The following is a 17,058-nucleotide window of genomic DNA, read 5'->3' as shown; positions in this document are numbered from 1 at the left end:
TCAATAAACAAATGATTCCCACTTGTGTCATTGCAAAGGATACGTGTCCATCCGCGGTTCGAGTGCTACATGTGTCATCTAATTAAGTGCACATGCACTCATTATACCTTTACGTTGAATTTCCACTCCTGAACGCTGGCTTTGCGTGAAATCGATTTACAGAAAAATATTTACTGACCTTTATATCTTACGCAGTTTATAAATTTACACCTTAACAGAAAAATAATGATTTCAAATTTCCATTGAAAATTTTATTTTGACAATAATTAGATTCAAGGAAAATAATTTAGCAGATCATACTTATTTTAATTTAATAATTTATTTAAATCATAAACTACAAGAGATCGATACAACTCAACAAGTAAGAAGTATATAATTTAGTTAGTGTGCGTATTCGCGTCAAAAAGAGTCAACGAATCTTAAAACAGACTCGAGCTTCGATTGAATCGACTCCAAGTCATACTCAAGTACTTTTGTAACTGAGTTTCCGACAGTTCCCGAAATAATTTTATTGATCCCAAGCTTAAAATCACTGACGATTGATTTTTTTATCTTGTCAATTGCAGTAGACAATTCTGTCTCATTGCAAAAACAATTATGTCCATTCTTAGATTCCGTTTTTTCGAGCCTAACATTTACTTTTGCCGAATTTTTTTTTCTATGAGAAGAAACCACGCATTCATATTCGCCCTCATCCTCGCTAGTGATTCCTTCTACAGTCAACTGATTAACGATTATGAATGAATCAAAGTCCCCTTCTATATAATAGCTGTGTGATGATATTCTGTCACTCTGAAAATAAAAGTTCAATAATTTGTCATGCCGGGAATTTATTTTATAATTTAAATTCATACCGTGTGCGGCGTTTTCCATTCAAGTGAATACGATAATCCATAAGTGATCTCAACAGTACAATTCAATTGCAATTTGTCACCAGGAAGTAAGTGACCCCGTGAGTAATTACTTATGACCGGATTATAGAGATCTGCTAATTTTTCTAATTTCAGTCGATAATTTATGAAATAAAATTAAGTTTGCAATTGATAATTATTATATATTTATATATAAAATATATATATATATATATTTACTAGGGGTGTGCAAATCGTATCTGAATCGAATATAACTATTTGATTCCAAATTTGAATCGATTAATTTGAAAATTTTCGAATTATCCGAAATTTTTAAAATTACTCGATTCAAATTGAGAAAATTCTGATCAGCATTTAAATATTCGATTTTTATTTAATGATCTTAATTTCAAAGGAACAAAAAATGATTATTTTGTAAATTCGTGTCTAGGCTCTATTCACCTCTGTTCAAAATTTGAATTATTGAAAAAAAAATTACAAACGATTTGAAAGTTTACGAATAATTTGAAAAATTCGAAAGTCCAAATTGTTCGCACATCCCTAATTAGTTACTTGAATCATTATTACTTGTGACATGGAGAATATAACTGACTTTGTTGTAGTATTTATTATTAAAACAGTCGTATAATCCAGAGTCCGCTAGTGTTATATTTTTTATCAAAAGTCCTTTCCTCGGGTCGTATGATAATCTTTCGTTTAATTCAAGTCTCTATTATATTTAAAATATAAAATAAATTGTTTAGTATATTTTTCAAAATTATTGATGATGATTATTGCCAAAAATTCGTTAATTATTTTTTTCACCGAATTAAATTTTATATTTAGAAATTTTAAAAATTAGTCATATATTTTTTTTAACTCCGAGCCTGAGACTGAAATAAAAAAATCGTTTATTAAAAAACGCTAACTGCTTATTTTTTAAAGTAATCGTTGATCGGAAATTTTTGGACAGCCTCAGGCAATTAAAATTAATGGGTTTCAAAAAATTCCACTAACAATGATTTGATATCAGTAATTGTCGAAATTTCAGTGGCCACTTCACCCTACTCTTGATCTTAAAACTTTTCAAACTTAATAAAAATAAATTTCTTCGGTCTATTGGAAAATTTTGGCAATTAATTACTTAATAAATGAAGGCTTTAAAAATAATTACTTCGTATTCGTGATAAAAGGCCACTTGGTGATCGGGTGAGTTTATACGACATGGAAGTCTGATATCATCCCCTACTTCTGCTCGTAAACTAGTCATTTTGTTTAGAGGATTGACAAAAGCTACATTATTGGCTGTAACAAAGAAAAATAAATAAAAATATGTAACAATTACTTGATAATATATAAATTTTTTTCTAAATTTTTACATTTCACGTAAACGTAAATCCATTTGACATCAGGATCCTTGTAATTATCCGGCGTTAAATCCATCCTGAATCGATTATTAAAAGGACTATTTCTAAATTTATCGAGATCGAGGCAACTATACCATCCAGTGTCACCGAAAACGGTTTTTTTTCGTCTTAATACTGTTTTATAACGACCTTCTATATAATGATATTGTATTTCTATGGGCGATGATATGATCTATTGAAATAATTCGTTAAAATCATGAGTTATTGTTTTAATTAACCCGGGTAAAAAAAAATTCGTTTTGAAAAAATTTCCAAAAACTTCGACTTGTAGAAGTAGCATTTTCGATAAATTAGAAATTTTTTATTATTTTTAGGATATTAGTAAGAAATAATGGTACAATCGAATTTTATTCTCGGACAGTTAGTCTACGGAGGAGCGGAAATTTTCGACTTATAGAAGGTCACTTCTCTTTTAAAGAGTAAACTAAAACGCATGCGCACTGAATCTACATGTGTGATGGATATATAAATATATAGAGTCAGATACAAATTTGTAGCATCGGGTGGGAGATAGCGTAGCTCGTAGTGGGGGTCAAGATTGAGGGGAAGTTTTGAGTTAATGGACTTGGATTGTAAATTTATAACTTTACGGACAAATTAACCTTTTAAAGGATGAGAGTCTTGAAACGTCGCACTCTGTAATTTTCAAAAGGTATTTTTACTACACTATTCCCTCGTTATGAAAATGTCAAAACATCTACAACTTGAAATTTCTGTATTGGAGGAAAAAAGTATTATAAAAATAAATTTTGAAAATGATGTTTCAGAAACGTCCTTTATTATGGTTTAAAAATGTTCAAAATTCTAAAAGAATAAATTTCTAATTTGTCTCAAATTAACCACTTCTGCAAGTCGAATTTTTTTGAGACGATTTTTAGTTTCTTGCACGGAAAAGGAATAAGAATTTAATTGAAATAAACATTGGTGGTATTTATTATAAACTCACGTCCATTCTTTTGGAAGGATAATCAAATGTTAGATTTTTTAGACCTGTGCACTCTATTTCGAATAAATCGTTTTCGTTCAAATAAAATTCGTTAGTACTTGAGAATATTTTGGTGACGAACACGGTAGATACTGTAAATAAATATTATACTTTTATTTATTTTCAAAGATTATATAATTTTTCATAAAGAATTTTTATTTTATATGATTTTCAAAATTTTTCATGGTGACCGAGTCAGCATCAAATTTCATTTTTAATTTTAATAATTTTCATTTGCTATTTGGAAGACAATGGGGCGAGTTGGCTACACTGTTTAAAAAAGGTGGAAGTGCGTGTGCCCAAAATGGCCAACTCCACTTTCTCGAAAGCCCGAAAAAAAAAATTAATTAAAATTTTCTTGAACATTTTTAAAAAATGACCTGAAGGCATAATTAAAATTATGTATTATATAGAGATAACTTTTATCTCCATTGCAACGATTAATTTAAAAAGTCTACTTACTCGTACTTGGCTAAAAAATACAAAGTCATTGTCCCCAAACGATGATAAAATTAAATTATTGTAGATAAAATCATTGACTTAAAAAAATTTAATTAATATTTTTTTTATGATTAACTAGACAAATAACGAAATTAAAAATTAAATTGTACAATAGAATTAAATTTTTTTTATCGACAGTTATCAGTAATTGCATAAGCGGGGTTCAAAAATTGATAAGTGCTTGATATGGATTTTTTTTTTACTGCAATATTTGAATAGCTCATATACAGAAAGAAATGATTTTTTGGCACAAGAAATTTCTTGTCGCCCCGGGAAATTTTTTTTCTTTCAGGCAGGTTAATAATTTTCTTGAAAATTAAAATTTATAGATAATCATAAAAATTAAAAATCCCTAGTCTTTTTCAGTTTTCGAACTCCCAGAAAATAAAAAAATTAAAGAAAAAAAAAAAAATTTATTTACATATACTTTGGCCCCCATTTGACTGCTGATTAATTGCCAGTCCATTTGTCACTGAAACTATAATTAAATAAAATAATTAAACTTAATTAATTGAACCCGAAGTGAAATAAAATTAATCAAAAATAAAATAATGAAAGTAAAAATTAATTTCCGACGGATAAAATCTTGTTGGTAATATTCCGTTCGTTTGAAAAAAACAAAGTAATTAAAAATTTATGATAAAATCAATTTATAGAATAACTAGAATTAAAATAAGATGTTACATAAATTTTCATTATATTTATTAACATTTTCTAATTGTGCTAAAAAATTTTCTTAATGAACGTGTATTAAATCCGGAGTATGTTCGGAGTGCAAGGGTTGTTTTTTTTTTTTTTTTTTTTTAAACTCCGAATTAGAGTGAATGCGGATCGAAGGAAAATCGAAATTTACTCAAAAATTTTTGCAATGGTATATTTAATTTTTTTTGGTGAAAATATATGTGAAAAAAAAAATTTGTACTCACCCCAGGTATTCAGAAGTATGAACGTTATAAATTTATAATACATGACTTGAAAATTTTTTGTTCTATCAGTTTCAGATAAATGAAATTTAAAAAAAAATCTAAACTACCGTTTTATCGGTTAACCTAATGCTTATAGGACTAATTACAAATAAAATGTGAGATCATGTTTGAATTAAACTGTCAATTTATAGCAGTGACCGATGCCAAGCTAGAAAATGATTGGTGGGAATTATAATCGCGCTTTTTATTAAAAATAAAAGTGATTAATTTTATTCTCGTTGCGTTGAGTCTAATATTATATTTTACGTAAGTTTAAAATTTATTATCGATAGTTTTAATTTTGATTTATTTATATATTTAACTTATCGTTTACTAATCGTCATTTGATTAGATACTAGGCACAAAAATTATTTATAACTGATTAATTAATTTCTTTTTGATAATTAGAAAATTTTTAAGGGACTGTGGGCAAAATTGGACACCTCAGAAATAATGTCTGCAATAAATATTTTTATGTCGCTCTTTACATAAAATACTTCGTTAAAGTTTAAATTCAAGAGATCAGTCCCATTAGAAGGTTTTAGAAATTTTAGATGAAAAATCTTGATTCGAAAATACTATTACTTAAAAAAGTATGTATAGTAATTAAATAAAAAAAAAAAAAAAAAAAAAACTCCATTCTCGAAAATCGGACTAAAACCAATACATAACTAGACTTTTTTTTTTCAATCTTAAATTTTGACAGAGGGAAGTTAGGAATTAGTAAAAAAACTCTTGGCAATAATAACGAGATATACAAATATACATATATTTTCTTTATTATACTTGATAATGATACAAAATATGCAAGTTAATTAATTAATAACTCTCTGAAAGTGAATTAGTGAAATTAACCTGGGGATCTGCTATAAGTTCACCCTTCGTTAAATTAGTGATATATTTATAGTTGAAGGATAAGTGGCTATCCAACATGGAAATAATGATCAGTAACAGACACCGATTTTTTTTTTTTCGTGACTAATTCAGAAATTATTTCAAATCTTCAAAAATGGTATCTATACCTTCATATTCCTCAAAGTCTGAAGAAGTTTGATTTGTTTGAGAAAAGTAATACGGAGTGGTCTCAGTGACTGATTCTGTAGAATTTTGGATTCTTGTAGGATAGTAATAAGGAGTGGTTGCCGTGAATGTTCTTGTGGAATTTTGACTTCTTGCAACATAGTAATAAGGATCGGTCATAGGAGCTAGTATTGAAAAAATCAGAGAATTTTTCGACTCACGTGACGAGAAAGCACTCATTAAATATTTTTCAAAATACTCTTTGACAGCATTAGAAATAATATCAGTAAGATTACGTTTAATCTCATTAACTATTGAATTCTTCAAACTCTCGACCGCAGCAGGGGACAGTTCTACCTTATCGCTGCAATTCAATCCCACAAAATCAGGAATGAGATAACCGTTGGTATAATTATTTTTGTTCCCTTCGTTGATTAATTTTTGAGTTTCAAGATGAAACTCAGCATCTAAGAAAATGAATATTACAAAAAATTAACAAGTGAAAATAATTTGCCAGTGTCATATTTGATAGATTTACCAGCTAGTGTTATATCTATTGACGTTGAGTTATGTCCATCATGAGTAGTATGATCACATTCATATATTCCCTCCTCATCATGGGTAAAATTCTTAATTGTTAATCTATTAGTATAACGAATTGAATTGCTATCAATTAGTTCCCTAATAAAATAGTTGGAACTTTCCTTGTCCTGAAAATATAATTTTATAGGAATCGATATAGTTTAATTGATATAATTATTACTAAAAAAATATTCATGAAATATCCTACCCCCCCCCCCCCCTCGACTTAATTAATTTTGTTAAAATTACTCCATTGGCCTGTGAAATTTTTTTTTAATGGCTATCAGAATTGAGTTTCATATTAAAATATGAAAGTAAAAAATAAAATGAATTTACCGATTGTGGTATCTTCCAATCCAGTATGAATACACTGTCTATGTCCGTTTCAATAGAACAATTTATTACAAGTTCTTTATCAACAACTAAACGCTCCCGTGAGAATCTTATCACTGGTTTTAAAATTTTTTCGGAAGTTCGTCCTATTTTTAGAATAGAGTTTTTAGAAAATTTATTTCATATGCATACAAGTACATTAATTTCAATTATAAATACTTCGAATAACGTGAAGCAAATAATCCACTTCCTCGGATGATTCATCAGCTATACATTGATAATAAGATGAGTCTTTAATCGTAACGTTTTTCAGTAAAAATCCTCTTCTAGGATCAAATGATAATCTTGAATTCAAATCAATTTCCTATTGTAATTTTAAAAAACTATCATTAATTACAACAATATTATTATAAACCGTTTTTTGTTTTTTTGATAATAATTACTTGTCCGTCGCTATATAGTTTGACAGTGTAATCTGGTGAAGTAAGGCGACATGAAAGTACTGCATCGTTACCTGCTTCAATATTAATGGTCTGTACCGTCTCCCGAAGTTGAACAAAATTATGTTCACTAGCTATAAAAAAAAAAAAAAAAAAAAAAAAAAAAAATAGTACATTACACACCAAGAGAGAAAAGTAGGACATTTCAGCCCGCGTGCGTATCTGTATCTTAAAGTTTGAATTTGTTGTCTCTGTGGGAAGAATGGCGCATGCGCGATTTTTTATCATTTGTTTTTTTCATAACCAAGAAAAACTACTTTCTTTCGTGTAAACAGGGCAGAAATTCAAACTTTAACTGCAGATATGGTGAAAAAAACTTGTTTTCACATTCGAGGTATGCAAAATAATAATACTTTACGAAGAATATTTAAATTCTTACATTTGACGTAAACATAAATCCATTTTACGGAAACGTTAGCCCATTTTAGGTTAATCTTGTGATAATTATCTGGTGTAATATTCTCGTGTTCTATCGTTGAATTAATAGGAAAATCGTAAGAATCAAGGCATCCGTACCATCCTGTGTCACCATAACCTGTTTTATTTCGTCTGAGTAATACTTTTCCTTTTTCACGGTCTTCTATTATCTCTACTGATGATGTAGGAACCTATTTTAACGGATAATTATCTTGTTATATAATATACTAATTTAAAATAAATAGGATATTGTATGGTAAGGTTTGAAACAAGACTATTCCGAATGAGACTAGTATTGACAAGCATACAGAGACTTCAAATGCCGGAAGCCAGTTGAAATAAGACAATTTATGAATATTCTTAGACGTTACCACCCAATTTTTTAGTTTACTCATTAAACTTTAACTGTAATGATCGTGTTTAAAATTTATTAATTAATTTTTTTTTAAAACTGATTGTTTTCAACACTTGTCTCGACTCGACTCGCTAAAGACGCATTGAGATTAACGGTTTGAATGTAGATGGTATTTAAATAGTTATCATTGTTTATTATTAACTTACTCCGCTTGTTGAATTTGTAGGATAAATAAATTTTTGATTAAAACCAGTACAATTTAATTCCAGTGGCTCATTTTCCAATAGATGAATTTCTTCAACCTCTACTGATAATTCAGAAAACTTTGCTAGGGATACTGAAATTAAATTTTTTTGTCATTAAATCAAATTATCCACCACAAATAAAAAACTAAAAAAATAGAAAAACTCACCACAAATATTAAGAAGTATGAGCACTAAATATTTAAAACCCATGGTTTTATTTTTTATACAAAAATATTAATTACTCAATTCAACATATGTATGAGATTTTCAGGTAGATTTTTTATAAAACTGGTATTAAGTAATAATTACAAGAATGTCAGTTACGGATATTCTGCTGACACTTTATAGTAACGCATTGTATCGCGTCATTCAGTGATTCGTCAAATGTAAAAAATGGTGGCCAATTAAAAATAATAACAATTTGGGTTAGTCCGAATTCAGGTGACCTCATACATTTTTTCTATTGTCTACAAATTTAAAGGCAATTACCCGAAAAGTAGTTCATCAGAATTTCGATAATGGGCCTAGACAGAATTGATAAATATAATTGTTTTATTGACTATTACATTTTTAATAGTGTACCTGGAAGTTTTAAAAAATATTATAAATTTCAATTGCCGACAGTTTTTCAATGTTTTATTTTTTTCAGTATAACTTTTATTTAAAATTAAAAAAAAATCTGTCTTTTTCTTTTTCTAATTAATAGCAACAAAAAAAAAATTATGATAAATTTCTTGCACGTATTTCATATTTTTTTTAAATTTATCGACCCGATTACATCTGTGGTCGCAATTCTCATTTAATAGTGATGAGGCAAATAAATTTTATCAGAAGTGATATTTATTTCATAATTAATATTTTATTGTCTAATATCTAATCTTATAAATTCCATTCACTGTTCAATTAACAATCGATTTTTTAAATTGTCTAATATCTCAGTCATCTTGATTTCCAAATTACTGTGACGTCGCTTTTCTTCTTTTTTGTCCTGCAACAAATAGTCAATTATGCAATTAATTAATTTTCAAACGTAAAACAAATTAGCATACAGGAAAAATTTAAATGCATCAATAAAAAAATGATATTAGACATATGAATTTCTTTTTTATTACAGCCGAAAAAAAAATTATTACAACAATTTACAAATTTTTTAGTTATTTCTCGACCGGCTGCGAGCCGATCGAGCAGAATCGATATTTCTTTTCATACTTTCAGCAGTCGCAACTTGACCTATATCCTGATTATTTTTATCATTATCATCATTATTATTATCATTATTTACAATTCTAAAATTTCTATTAGCATTAGTCTTATAAACTATTCGCCCGCGATTTTCTGGTTTTCGTTTTCTATTTTCTGATTTTTGTCTGTCGTGATCCCGCGGCGGTATTGAATTTGACAAAGGAGTCGTAGTCGTAGTTGAAGTTGAAGTTGAAGTTGAAGTTGAATTAATTCTGCGAGGGGTCGCTGAAGTCGAAACGGGAGATGAATGCATGGTCAAATTGTCTCTTCGTCTGGCTGGAGTACTCGTTCGCGAGACAGTTAATTTTTCCTCCAATTTTCTGGCTGACTGAGACGTACTTTTAGCAACAGGTTCTTCACGTCTTCTGCTATTTCTGGCAGAAGTCATCGTAGTTGGGACAGAAGGTCTTTCTTGATGACGTTGGTCAGTCACGCTGCTTTGTTGCCTGGGTGCTATTCTTTTGGCGATTCTTGGAAGCGGAACGTAGTCCGGGTTGGTTCTGACGAAAGATTCGTCACTTGGTGGGTATCCTTGATTCACGGTTGCAAAATTATCTAGGTTTTGATATGACGAAATTCGTTGCGCAGTTCTTTCAAGAGAATCTGGCGGATAGAAGTATTGCACTGGTTTGTAGTAGGGGTTGTAATTAGCGAAATTGAACGGCTGTTCGACGTAAGGCATGTTTTGAAGCCTTACATTATTTCCAGGAGGATTTTGTAGTCTTTCGTTGTACCGAGGGTCGTTTTGTACACTCGGCTGAGATTCGGCGGAATCTTTATTTTCGGAATTTCTAATCTTTTCTGCTGGTAAGTTTTCCTCGTCCTCGACCTCCTCTTCCTGATCATCGACCTCCTCTTCGTAATCTTCCTCATCCTCGTCATCAGACTCTTCGGCATCTGTCAGGTCTTCGTTGGCGACATTCTGTATCTCCTCATCTCTATCTTCATTTTTCATATCGTACTCGAACTTGTGCTGCTTATTTAGATACTTCTGTGGAAGTTTTTCCACTGAATCACTTCCATTGTCTTCAAACTTTCCCTTCTGATCTTCAGAATCATCAATTTTCAGCGGCTCAAAGACTCCAGTCTTAGGGTTTCGAAACTTTGCAAAGAAATCGGCGACATTGTCGTCTATTCTACCATCGTGTTCTAAACTCTGGCCGTAGCTGTTCATCAACTGCCCGCGAAAAGGTTTTATTTCAATCGGTAGTTTCAGTCCAAACCCTTCCGAGTATTTCGGAATCATTTTTGAAACGTATTCTTCAGGACTTCCCAAAGATTCCTTCAGCTTAGCCATTATTTCTTCCCTTCGTTCATTTTCGATACCTCGATTTCTATCGGAACCTTCACTGGCATCATTTTCTTCATATTCATTTTCCTGATAGTTTTCGTCTTTTTGTTCCTTGCTCTCCTCAGAATTAGATAGTTCATCCTGATCATTTCCACGCTCGTCGCTTTGTTCTAGACTAGCAGGCTTAGGTTTAACTACAGATTCAGGTCTTGGTCCAGATCCAAGTCCAGGTCTAGGTCTAGGTTTTGGTTCAAGTCCAGGTCTAGGCCTTGGTTCAGGAGCTCTTTCATCTAAATCAGAATTAACTTGGCCATCATTGCCAACATTATTGCTCACTGGTAGTGGAGTCGTCACAACAGAAATCAACGGTTTCGGGTACCTCAGATTTTCTGCCAACGGAATAGGAATCGGTACAAAAAATGGTTGAAGCAACGGTATTGGAGATGCCGGTGACACTGGAGGTGTCGGAGTTGCTGACGGAGCTACTGTAGAACTCAAAACAGGAGGAACAGACGGAACTGCTGTAGGTCTGCCATGAAATATTCTTTCATACTGTCTCAAATGGTCAGAAATGTTCGTATTGTTCCCGAAATTCACTACCCCAGTAAACCGCAAAGTTTCCCTTTGCCTCGGAGTCGTTGTGACCGACCCAGTCGGTGCAGAACCCGAACCCGAATTGACAACCCGCTGATCGTTGCCCAAATCCAGTGTAATTGGGCCGAATTGCATTCCCCCAGAATTTGGCAACGAGGCGATTTGTATCGGCGTCGTATTGTAACCCAACGCCTGGACTAGGCCTTGCAAAAAAATACCCAGGGCTCTTTTATCACGACCATTGTCCTCGAAGTCAATTTCTACCAACTCAGTATCATTTTCTTTCCCTGGGAACTCGAGACTAAGTAACGTTTCTTTGTTAACGTCCGTTGAATTTCCATCGGCACCATGCACTTTGCAGTATAACAAACACACGCCACTAAAAATATATAAAATACGCGATTGCATTTTTCCTGATATTGAATCTATTGATAACACATGATTTTTTTTTTTTTATAAAAAATGAATCACTTTTCACTAATCGACTCCTTCACTAAAAAGAATGTCTTAGCGCAACTACTGAATGCCAACTAAAGCCGCTTACTCGAAATGTTACAAAGAATAAAACGATTCAATACTTTTTTTGCATAACGCCGGAAAGAAACGTTATGAAAATTTCACTTGCATTGTCATTACGACCAACAGACCCATTGATTTGGTGTCAACCCATGCGAGAAATAAACTCAACTTGGACACTTATTACTATTAGAAAAAAAAAGTCATGCTGAATTTTTTATATTTTATAGTCAGTGACATGGAACGTCGGTGATTGTAATGCATTCGACTAAATACAGGAGAATTCCATAATTAATTATTTTCTGTAAGGACAAGTCATAACTTTTCCGTAATTGGGTATCATTAAACCAAATTATCGAGTATCAGTAGAATCATGTTAATATGAATTTTTTATTCCTGGAAATATTTTCCATGACGATTGTCTGTTATAAAGTTTAAAAAATTAGAGAGACTTTCGATTTCTGATACAAAACAAGGAATTACTTAAAAGCGATATCGCGGTCTATTGGTCTAGGATTCGGTAAGTGAAAGGTATTTCGGTTTCTACATCAATGAAGATTTATAATGTGGTGTTGAGAGTAATATATTTGTTAATTACTTTTTTATATATTGATGTGTTGAGAAAGTAGAAAATTTTGACTGCGACCTAGTACCCGATCAGAAAACTAGGTCAAAATTTGATAAAAATGATCTATAAATTTATAGATTCAGTCGAAATTTTGTCCAACAGTCCTCGAATTCAAAATTTCGATTTCAGAGCCAATATCGAAATTAGGTGAAAATTTTCGTCTCCCTAATTTTGAGAGTAATACCTAAAAAGAAAATTTTCTAAATTTTTTATTTGAATTTCCGTAAACTAGCAGCATCAGCAGGACGTAGTTTCAGTGATATTTTACCTTACGAAATTTAAAAACTAGCTGACAGGCTAACGGTAATGTCTGTGGATTTCGATCTCGACCTGTGTAGTATCAATTGAGTTTTTTGTTAGCAGATAATGCGTTAATGACGATACCGCGGATGGTAAGGTTGCGCTCTCATGGTTGGAAAAAATGAAAGCCTTTGGCGCGGCGGGTAATAAAAGCGGTAGAGAAAAATATCAACCCTCTAACTAAAACTACCCTCGGTGTGTCGTAATGGAGTACGAGTAAAAGTGGAATTATTTATACTGCATACTTTTGTTTACTACTATCATAGATTACTTGATAATTAATTTAAGTAAAGCGAAAAAATTGTGCACTAATTTATTTTGAATTGTGGAGGCAATAAATATTTATGTGCAAACGTGAATTTTGTTGTGTTATTCTACATACCCTCAATCGATTTTCAATGTAAGTTTTAAGGATATCTTCACAAGCTGTCAAATTTTTGTCCGTTTCCTATAAAAAATTGAGTTATAGTATCAAAATCGAAATTTTGATTTTTTTTTTGGTTTTAATAAATACCTTTAGTATAACAGTAAGTTCTTGAATTTTTATTAGTTTGTCTTGGTCGTCTTTTGATAATCCGCTTGAATCCATTGGTGACATTTACAGAAATAATTTATTTTGAATAAAAATTTTAAAATTCAAAATTTCTATATTTATTTGATTGTTAGTATTTACTGTGTATAAGACCTGTATGCTAGTACAAAAATATGTGTATTGATGTGGGGTCGCAGTGTTGTGATATAGTTTCGTTGCTTGGATACATGACTGGCCAATATATATATTTATACATATATATATATATATATATATATATATATATATATATATATATATATATATATAATGAATTGATTTGGATAATAATTGAACAGTTTTCGTTCATATCAACTAAAGTTTAATAATTAACAATATTTTTGATGTCCAATACTCATTAATACTTCAATCAGAATAGCAAAGGAATTTAAATATTAGAAAAATATGAAAAATTGATTATAATGATCAAATTTTTATTTTTGATTATTATATTTAAAGTAAATATTATTTTGATAAATGATCTAATCATCAATATTTAACATAGATCAATTTCACAAAAATTATTGGAGTGCGAAATGTCAAAAATGGATTATAATGACCAAATTTTTAATTTTGGTCATTATAATCAAATAAAATTATGTATCACAAATTTTAATTATGAATGAATACGTCGATTATCAAACAAATACATACTGGTTTGAATACGAAAAATAGGAGTTAAAGTAATGAAAAGAGCCAAAAGTTCATTATAATGATCAAATTTAAATATTTGATCATTATAATAAGATAAAATGGCTTATTAACAGTATTAATGTTAAATAAAGGGGGAGAATTTATAGAGACAGTATAATAAGAGAGATAATTATGGCGACTGCTGGCATTTCACATTATTCAGATTCAGAAATGAGGGGTGATCACTCACCCGAGCAAGATACAAGTCAAAAAGGGTTAACCGTGATGATTTTGCGGTGAATAACGACAATAATGGATATCATATAGAACTGGTGTCCAAACTGGACACCGGTCATTCTGAATAGAGACTATTACTGTCGGAGAGTATTCAGCATCCCATTGTGGACCAGTCTTACTGGTATCTCCTCTTATTCACAGTAAACAAGACTATTCAGTCGAGTTGTGAACTCGGACCTCGGCACGCGAGCCAACAGGTTTTCGTTTACATTTCAGCAGACGATGATACGGAAATCTGGACCCTAACGTGTGCTCTAGATCAGGTGGAAACTGGTCCATCTTTTTCAAAATGATGCTTGACCTCAATAAAGTAGATCATGTTAAAGGTCCCGGTCTTCTAGTTAGAAATTATTTTTCCTCTGAAAATTTCTAATTTTCCTTCTGTTTTTTTGTGATTTTAATAAATTTTATGTAAAGAGTTTTTGTCATTTTTTATCTCGGCTTCTTGAAGCAATTAACGAGACACCTGTTAGCAGACGCCAGCAAAAGCTGCAATAAAGATGGAAAAAGTTAGCGGTTTTCTCATTTAAACGGAATTTTTATCTCTTGAGTTAAAAATAAAAAAAAAATAATATAAGCTTTTGATATAAAGAAAGCGAGAGGCGGATTGTTGGTTGCACGAGGCTCTACGGGAAGATGTGGGGCGAAGCGGGACAAAGAAACCGCGTGTTCAATCAAAGGGCAGGAAAACAAAGCCAGCAAGTTTGTGATGTGCATGTCACATGAGACGCCGGAACCGGCCCACATTGGCCACTTCTTTCAGCCGTCCATCATCTATCCTGCATACGGTTCTTTTAAGATGCTGACATTTTGTCGTACGCGTTTTACGTATTGAGATACGCTCACAACCCTTCTGCTATTTACCAAAACTTAATCGTTTATTCGACGATGACAATAAAATCAATTGTTTCGTGTAGCCATTGTTTGATTTTCGAACATTAGCAGGAACTTTTATGAACTATTGTTTCTTGATACTTCGTGAAAAGTTTGAGAAAATTTTAATTTCAAATTTTTTGCTCTCAAGAAATTTTATTTTTGAAAAATTACTCCATTATGAAAAAAAAAATTCGTAGGTCATTTATTAAAAAAATTATTTTTCAAACGGAATTTATGAAAATTCAGAAGTGAAAATTTTATAAAAAATTTTTCAAAACCTCATTTTTGAAAATTTACATTTTTTTGTTTTTTTTTTATTATTTCAGATTGAAAAAGAAAATTTTGAAAAATTCCTGAACAATATTTTTCCAAATTAAAGCGAAATGTAAAAATTTTAATTATTTTCCAAAACGAATTTTCCGAAAATTTCAATTCCGTCATAATTTCGATTTTTCAAATTTAACATTTTTACAAAAATAAAATTATAATATTCGAGTAAAAAAGATCGATTGTGAAATAGTCGAGTAGGAAAAACCGAAATTTTCCAATTTTTATTTGTTGTCATCGAAATTCGGAGCATGAATCAGCGTTTTATCTAAAATAAAAGGAAAACATTCTTCATGAGCAATAAAAAGTCTCATGAAACGCGAATCCCTTATAAAATGGCCGGTATAGAAATCGTAGAAAGCTTTTTTCGTTAAATAAAAAAGTAAAAAATACGAGAAATCCGGTAACACAGTTAATTTAGCGAATGGGGTTGTCTGTCTAGTCCTAACATGGCTACTACTACTCTTTACCATCCGGTTGATCTATTCTCATCGCTCTTTTACCCACACAAAGACACGACCGGAGCCCTCCACACATTCTATCCGAGCCGAGATATATATATACATATATATACACAGACATATATCCGGGTGATCTCGATGGAGTCTAATAAAAAGCATCCCCGTGCCGAGCTCGAGGGATGCGGGGTCAGAAGTCCATTCGGAAAATGGAGGGACCACCAGCTCGTCCAACTAAATCTACCCGATACCGAACTCCAATTGTCCAAACTCTCAGCTACGAATTGAAGCTGGCAAACTTCTGGGGGATAAATTATCGCACATAAATAAGGCGGCTATTGGAAAATAGTGTCTGCTTTCGTCATCTGCTTTCGGTGGCTGGTAATTTTAATACTGGATTTTATAATGATTTTAGTTGGTAGAAAAGTATGACAAAATTTGTTCGGTCTGTTAGGAAGACGTATGGGAGGCGGCTAGTCGTGGCCAGGGTTTCGACTCGACTTCCGACTTTCTCTGCAGAAAACATTCAGTCTGAGGGTGCTGGTGGCCTTTACTATACTACCCTCATACTCTTACCTTATTTTATATGTATGTATATATATATATATAGATACTTTTTCTCACTCCAGAGTTCACCGCGCAAAGACGCTATAAATTTAACTCGACTCTCTTACTTACACTGGTCTCTTTTCGACTAAAATATTATGTAGCCCATGTAATCTTAGCCGAGTTGCGAGGCGTCGATGCGTAAATTCTTTAAATTTTCCGAATAACTACTATTTTCAAAAGCAAATTTAATAGTCGTTGAGTTCGGAGTCTTACAAAAATAATTAACGCTAGACACTGTCTATGTATTTTTACGAAAAGTGGCCATAACTTGTTATCTGTTGAGGATAACTCCATACAATACTAACATTTTTTGTTCATTATGATGTCCTCTAGTAGGAAACACCCGGAAAAGTCGGGAGAAAAATTTGTATTTTGAGTTAGAACCCATATGAGGATAAATGAGGATGAATGAAGATGAATGAGGATGATGAAAAGTGGCCGTAATTTTTTTTCTGTTAGGGATAACTCCATACAATATTAACATTTTTTGTTCGTTATGATGTCCTCTAATAGGAAAACGACCGAAAAGTCCTTG

The 17,058-nt window shown here is 31.4% G+C and overlaps 2 protein-coding genes across 4 annotated transcripts; both read right to left on the bottom strand.

Annotated features, from left to right (window-relative positions):
* Positions 1–394: 394 nt before the first annotated feature.
* LOC103576352 (vascular endothelial growth factor receptor 2-like) lies at positions 395–4,816 on the bottom strand. Of its 3 annotated transcripts, none has more exons than XM_008556528.1 (8): positions 4,691–4,816; positions 4,186–4,242; positions 3,225–3,355; positions 2,231–2,450; positions 2,026–2,156; positions 1,440–1,581; positions 855–997; positions 395–792 (listed from the first exon to the last, which is right to left on the bottom strand). In XM_008556528.1, exons 1-8 carry the CDS (start codon positions 4,731–4,733, stop codon positions 400–402), a joined length of 1,260 nt encoding a protein of 419 aa, XP_008554750.1. In that variant the 5' UTR covers positions 4,734–4,816; the 3' UTR covers positions 395–399. The 3 variants fall into 3 exon arrangements, with proteins under 3 accessions (XP_008554750.1, XP_008554751.1, XP_053594222.1); XM_008556529.1 differs by having other exon boundaries at positions 855–988; XM_053738247.1 differs by having other exon boundaries at positions 855–985.
* Positions 4,817–5,484: 668 nt separating this feature from the next.
* Positions 5,485–8,506, bottom strand: LOC103576351 (vascular endothelial growth factor receptor 2). The gene is made up of 8 exons (XM_008556527.2): positions 8,349–8,506; positions 8,143–8,273; positions 7,544–7,772; positions 7,108–7,238; positions 6,884–7,028; positions 6,668–6,810; positions 6,288–6,459; positions 5,485–6,216 (listed from the first exon to the last, which is right to left on the bottom strand). Exons 1-8 carry the CDS (start codon positions 8,389–8,391, stop codon positions 5,720–5,722), a joined length of 1,491 nt encoding a protein of 496 aa, XP_008554749.1. The 5' UTR covers positions 8,392–8,506; the 3' UTR covers positions 5,485–5,719.
* Positions 8,507–17,058: the final 8,552 nt, after the last annotated feature.

This window comes from Microplitis demolitor, chromosome 4 (genome assembly GCF_026212275.2).
Source record: "Microplitis demolitor isolate Queensland-Clemson2020A chromosome 4, iyMicDemo2.1a, whole genome shotgun sequence".
Lineage (NCBI taxonomy): Eukaryota > Metazoa > Arthropoda > Insecta > Hymenoptera > Braconidae > Microplitis > Microplitis demolitor.
Note: the sequence above shows the minus strand (reverse complement) of the source record. Positions and strands in the feature narration are given on the sequence as shown.

Bases quoted from the DNA above. Each gene is read 5' to 3' on its own strand.
- LOC103576352 (XM_008556528.1), bottom strand. From the start codon at position 4,733: ATGTATTATAAATTTATAACGTTCATACTTCTGAATACCTGGG. The intron at 2,157-2,230 runs GTAAAAATTTAG...TCTTTGTTACAG, and splicing joins GATTTACGTTTACGTGAAAT to CCAATAATGTAGCTTTTGTC. The intron at 998-1,439 runs GTAATAATGATT...GACTGAAATTAG, and splicing joins TTATATTCTCCATGTCACAA to AAAAATTAGCAGATCTCTAT.
- LOC103576351 (XM_008556527.2), bottom strand. From the start codon at position 8,391: ATGGGTTTTAAATATTTAGTGCTCATACTTCTTAATATTTGTG. The intron at 7,773-8,142 runs GTAAGTTAATAA...CCGTTAAAATAG, and splicing joins CTACAAATTCAACAAGCGGA to GTTCCTACATCATCAGTAGA. The intron at 6,460-6,667 runs GTAAATTCATTT...TTATATTTTCAG, and splicing joins ATTGGAAGATACCACAATCG to GACAAGGAAAGTTCCAACTA.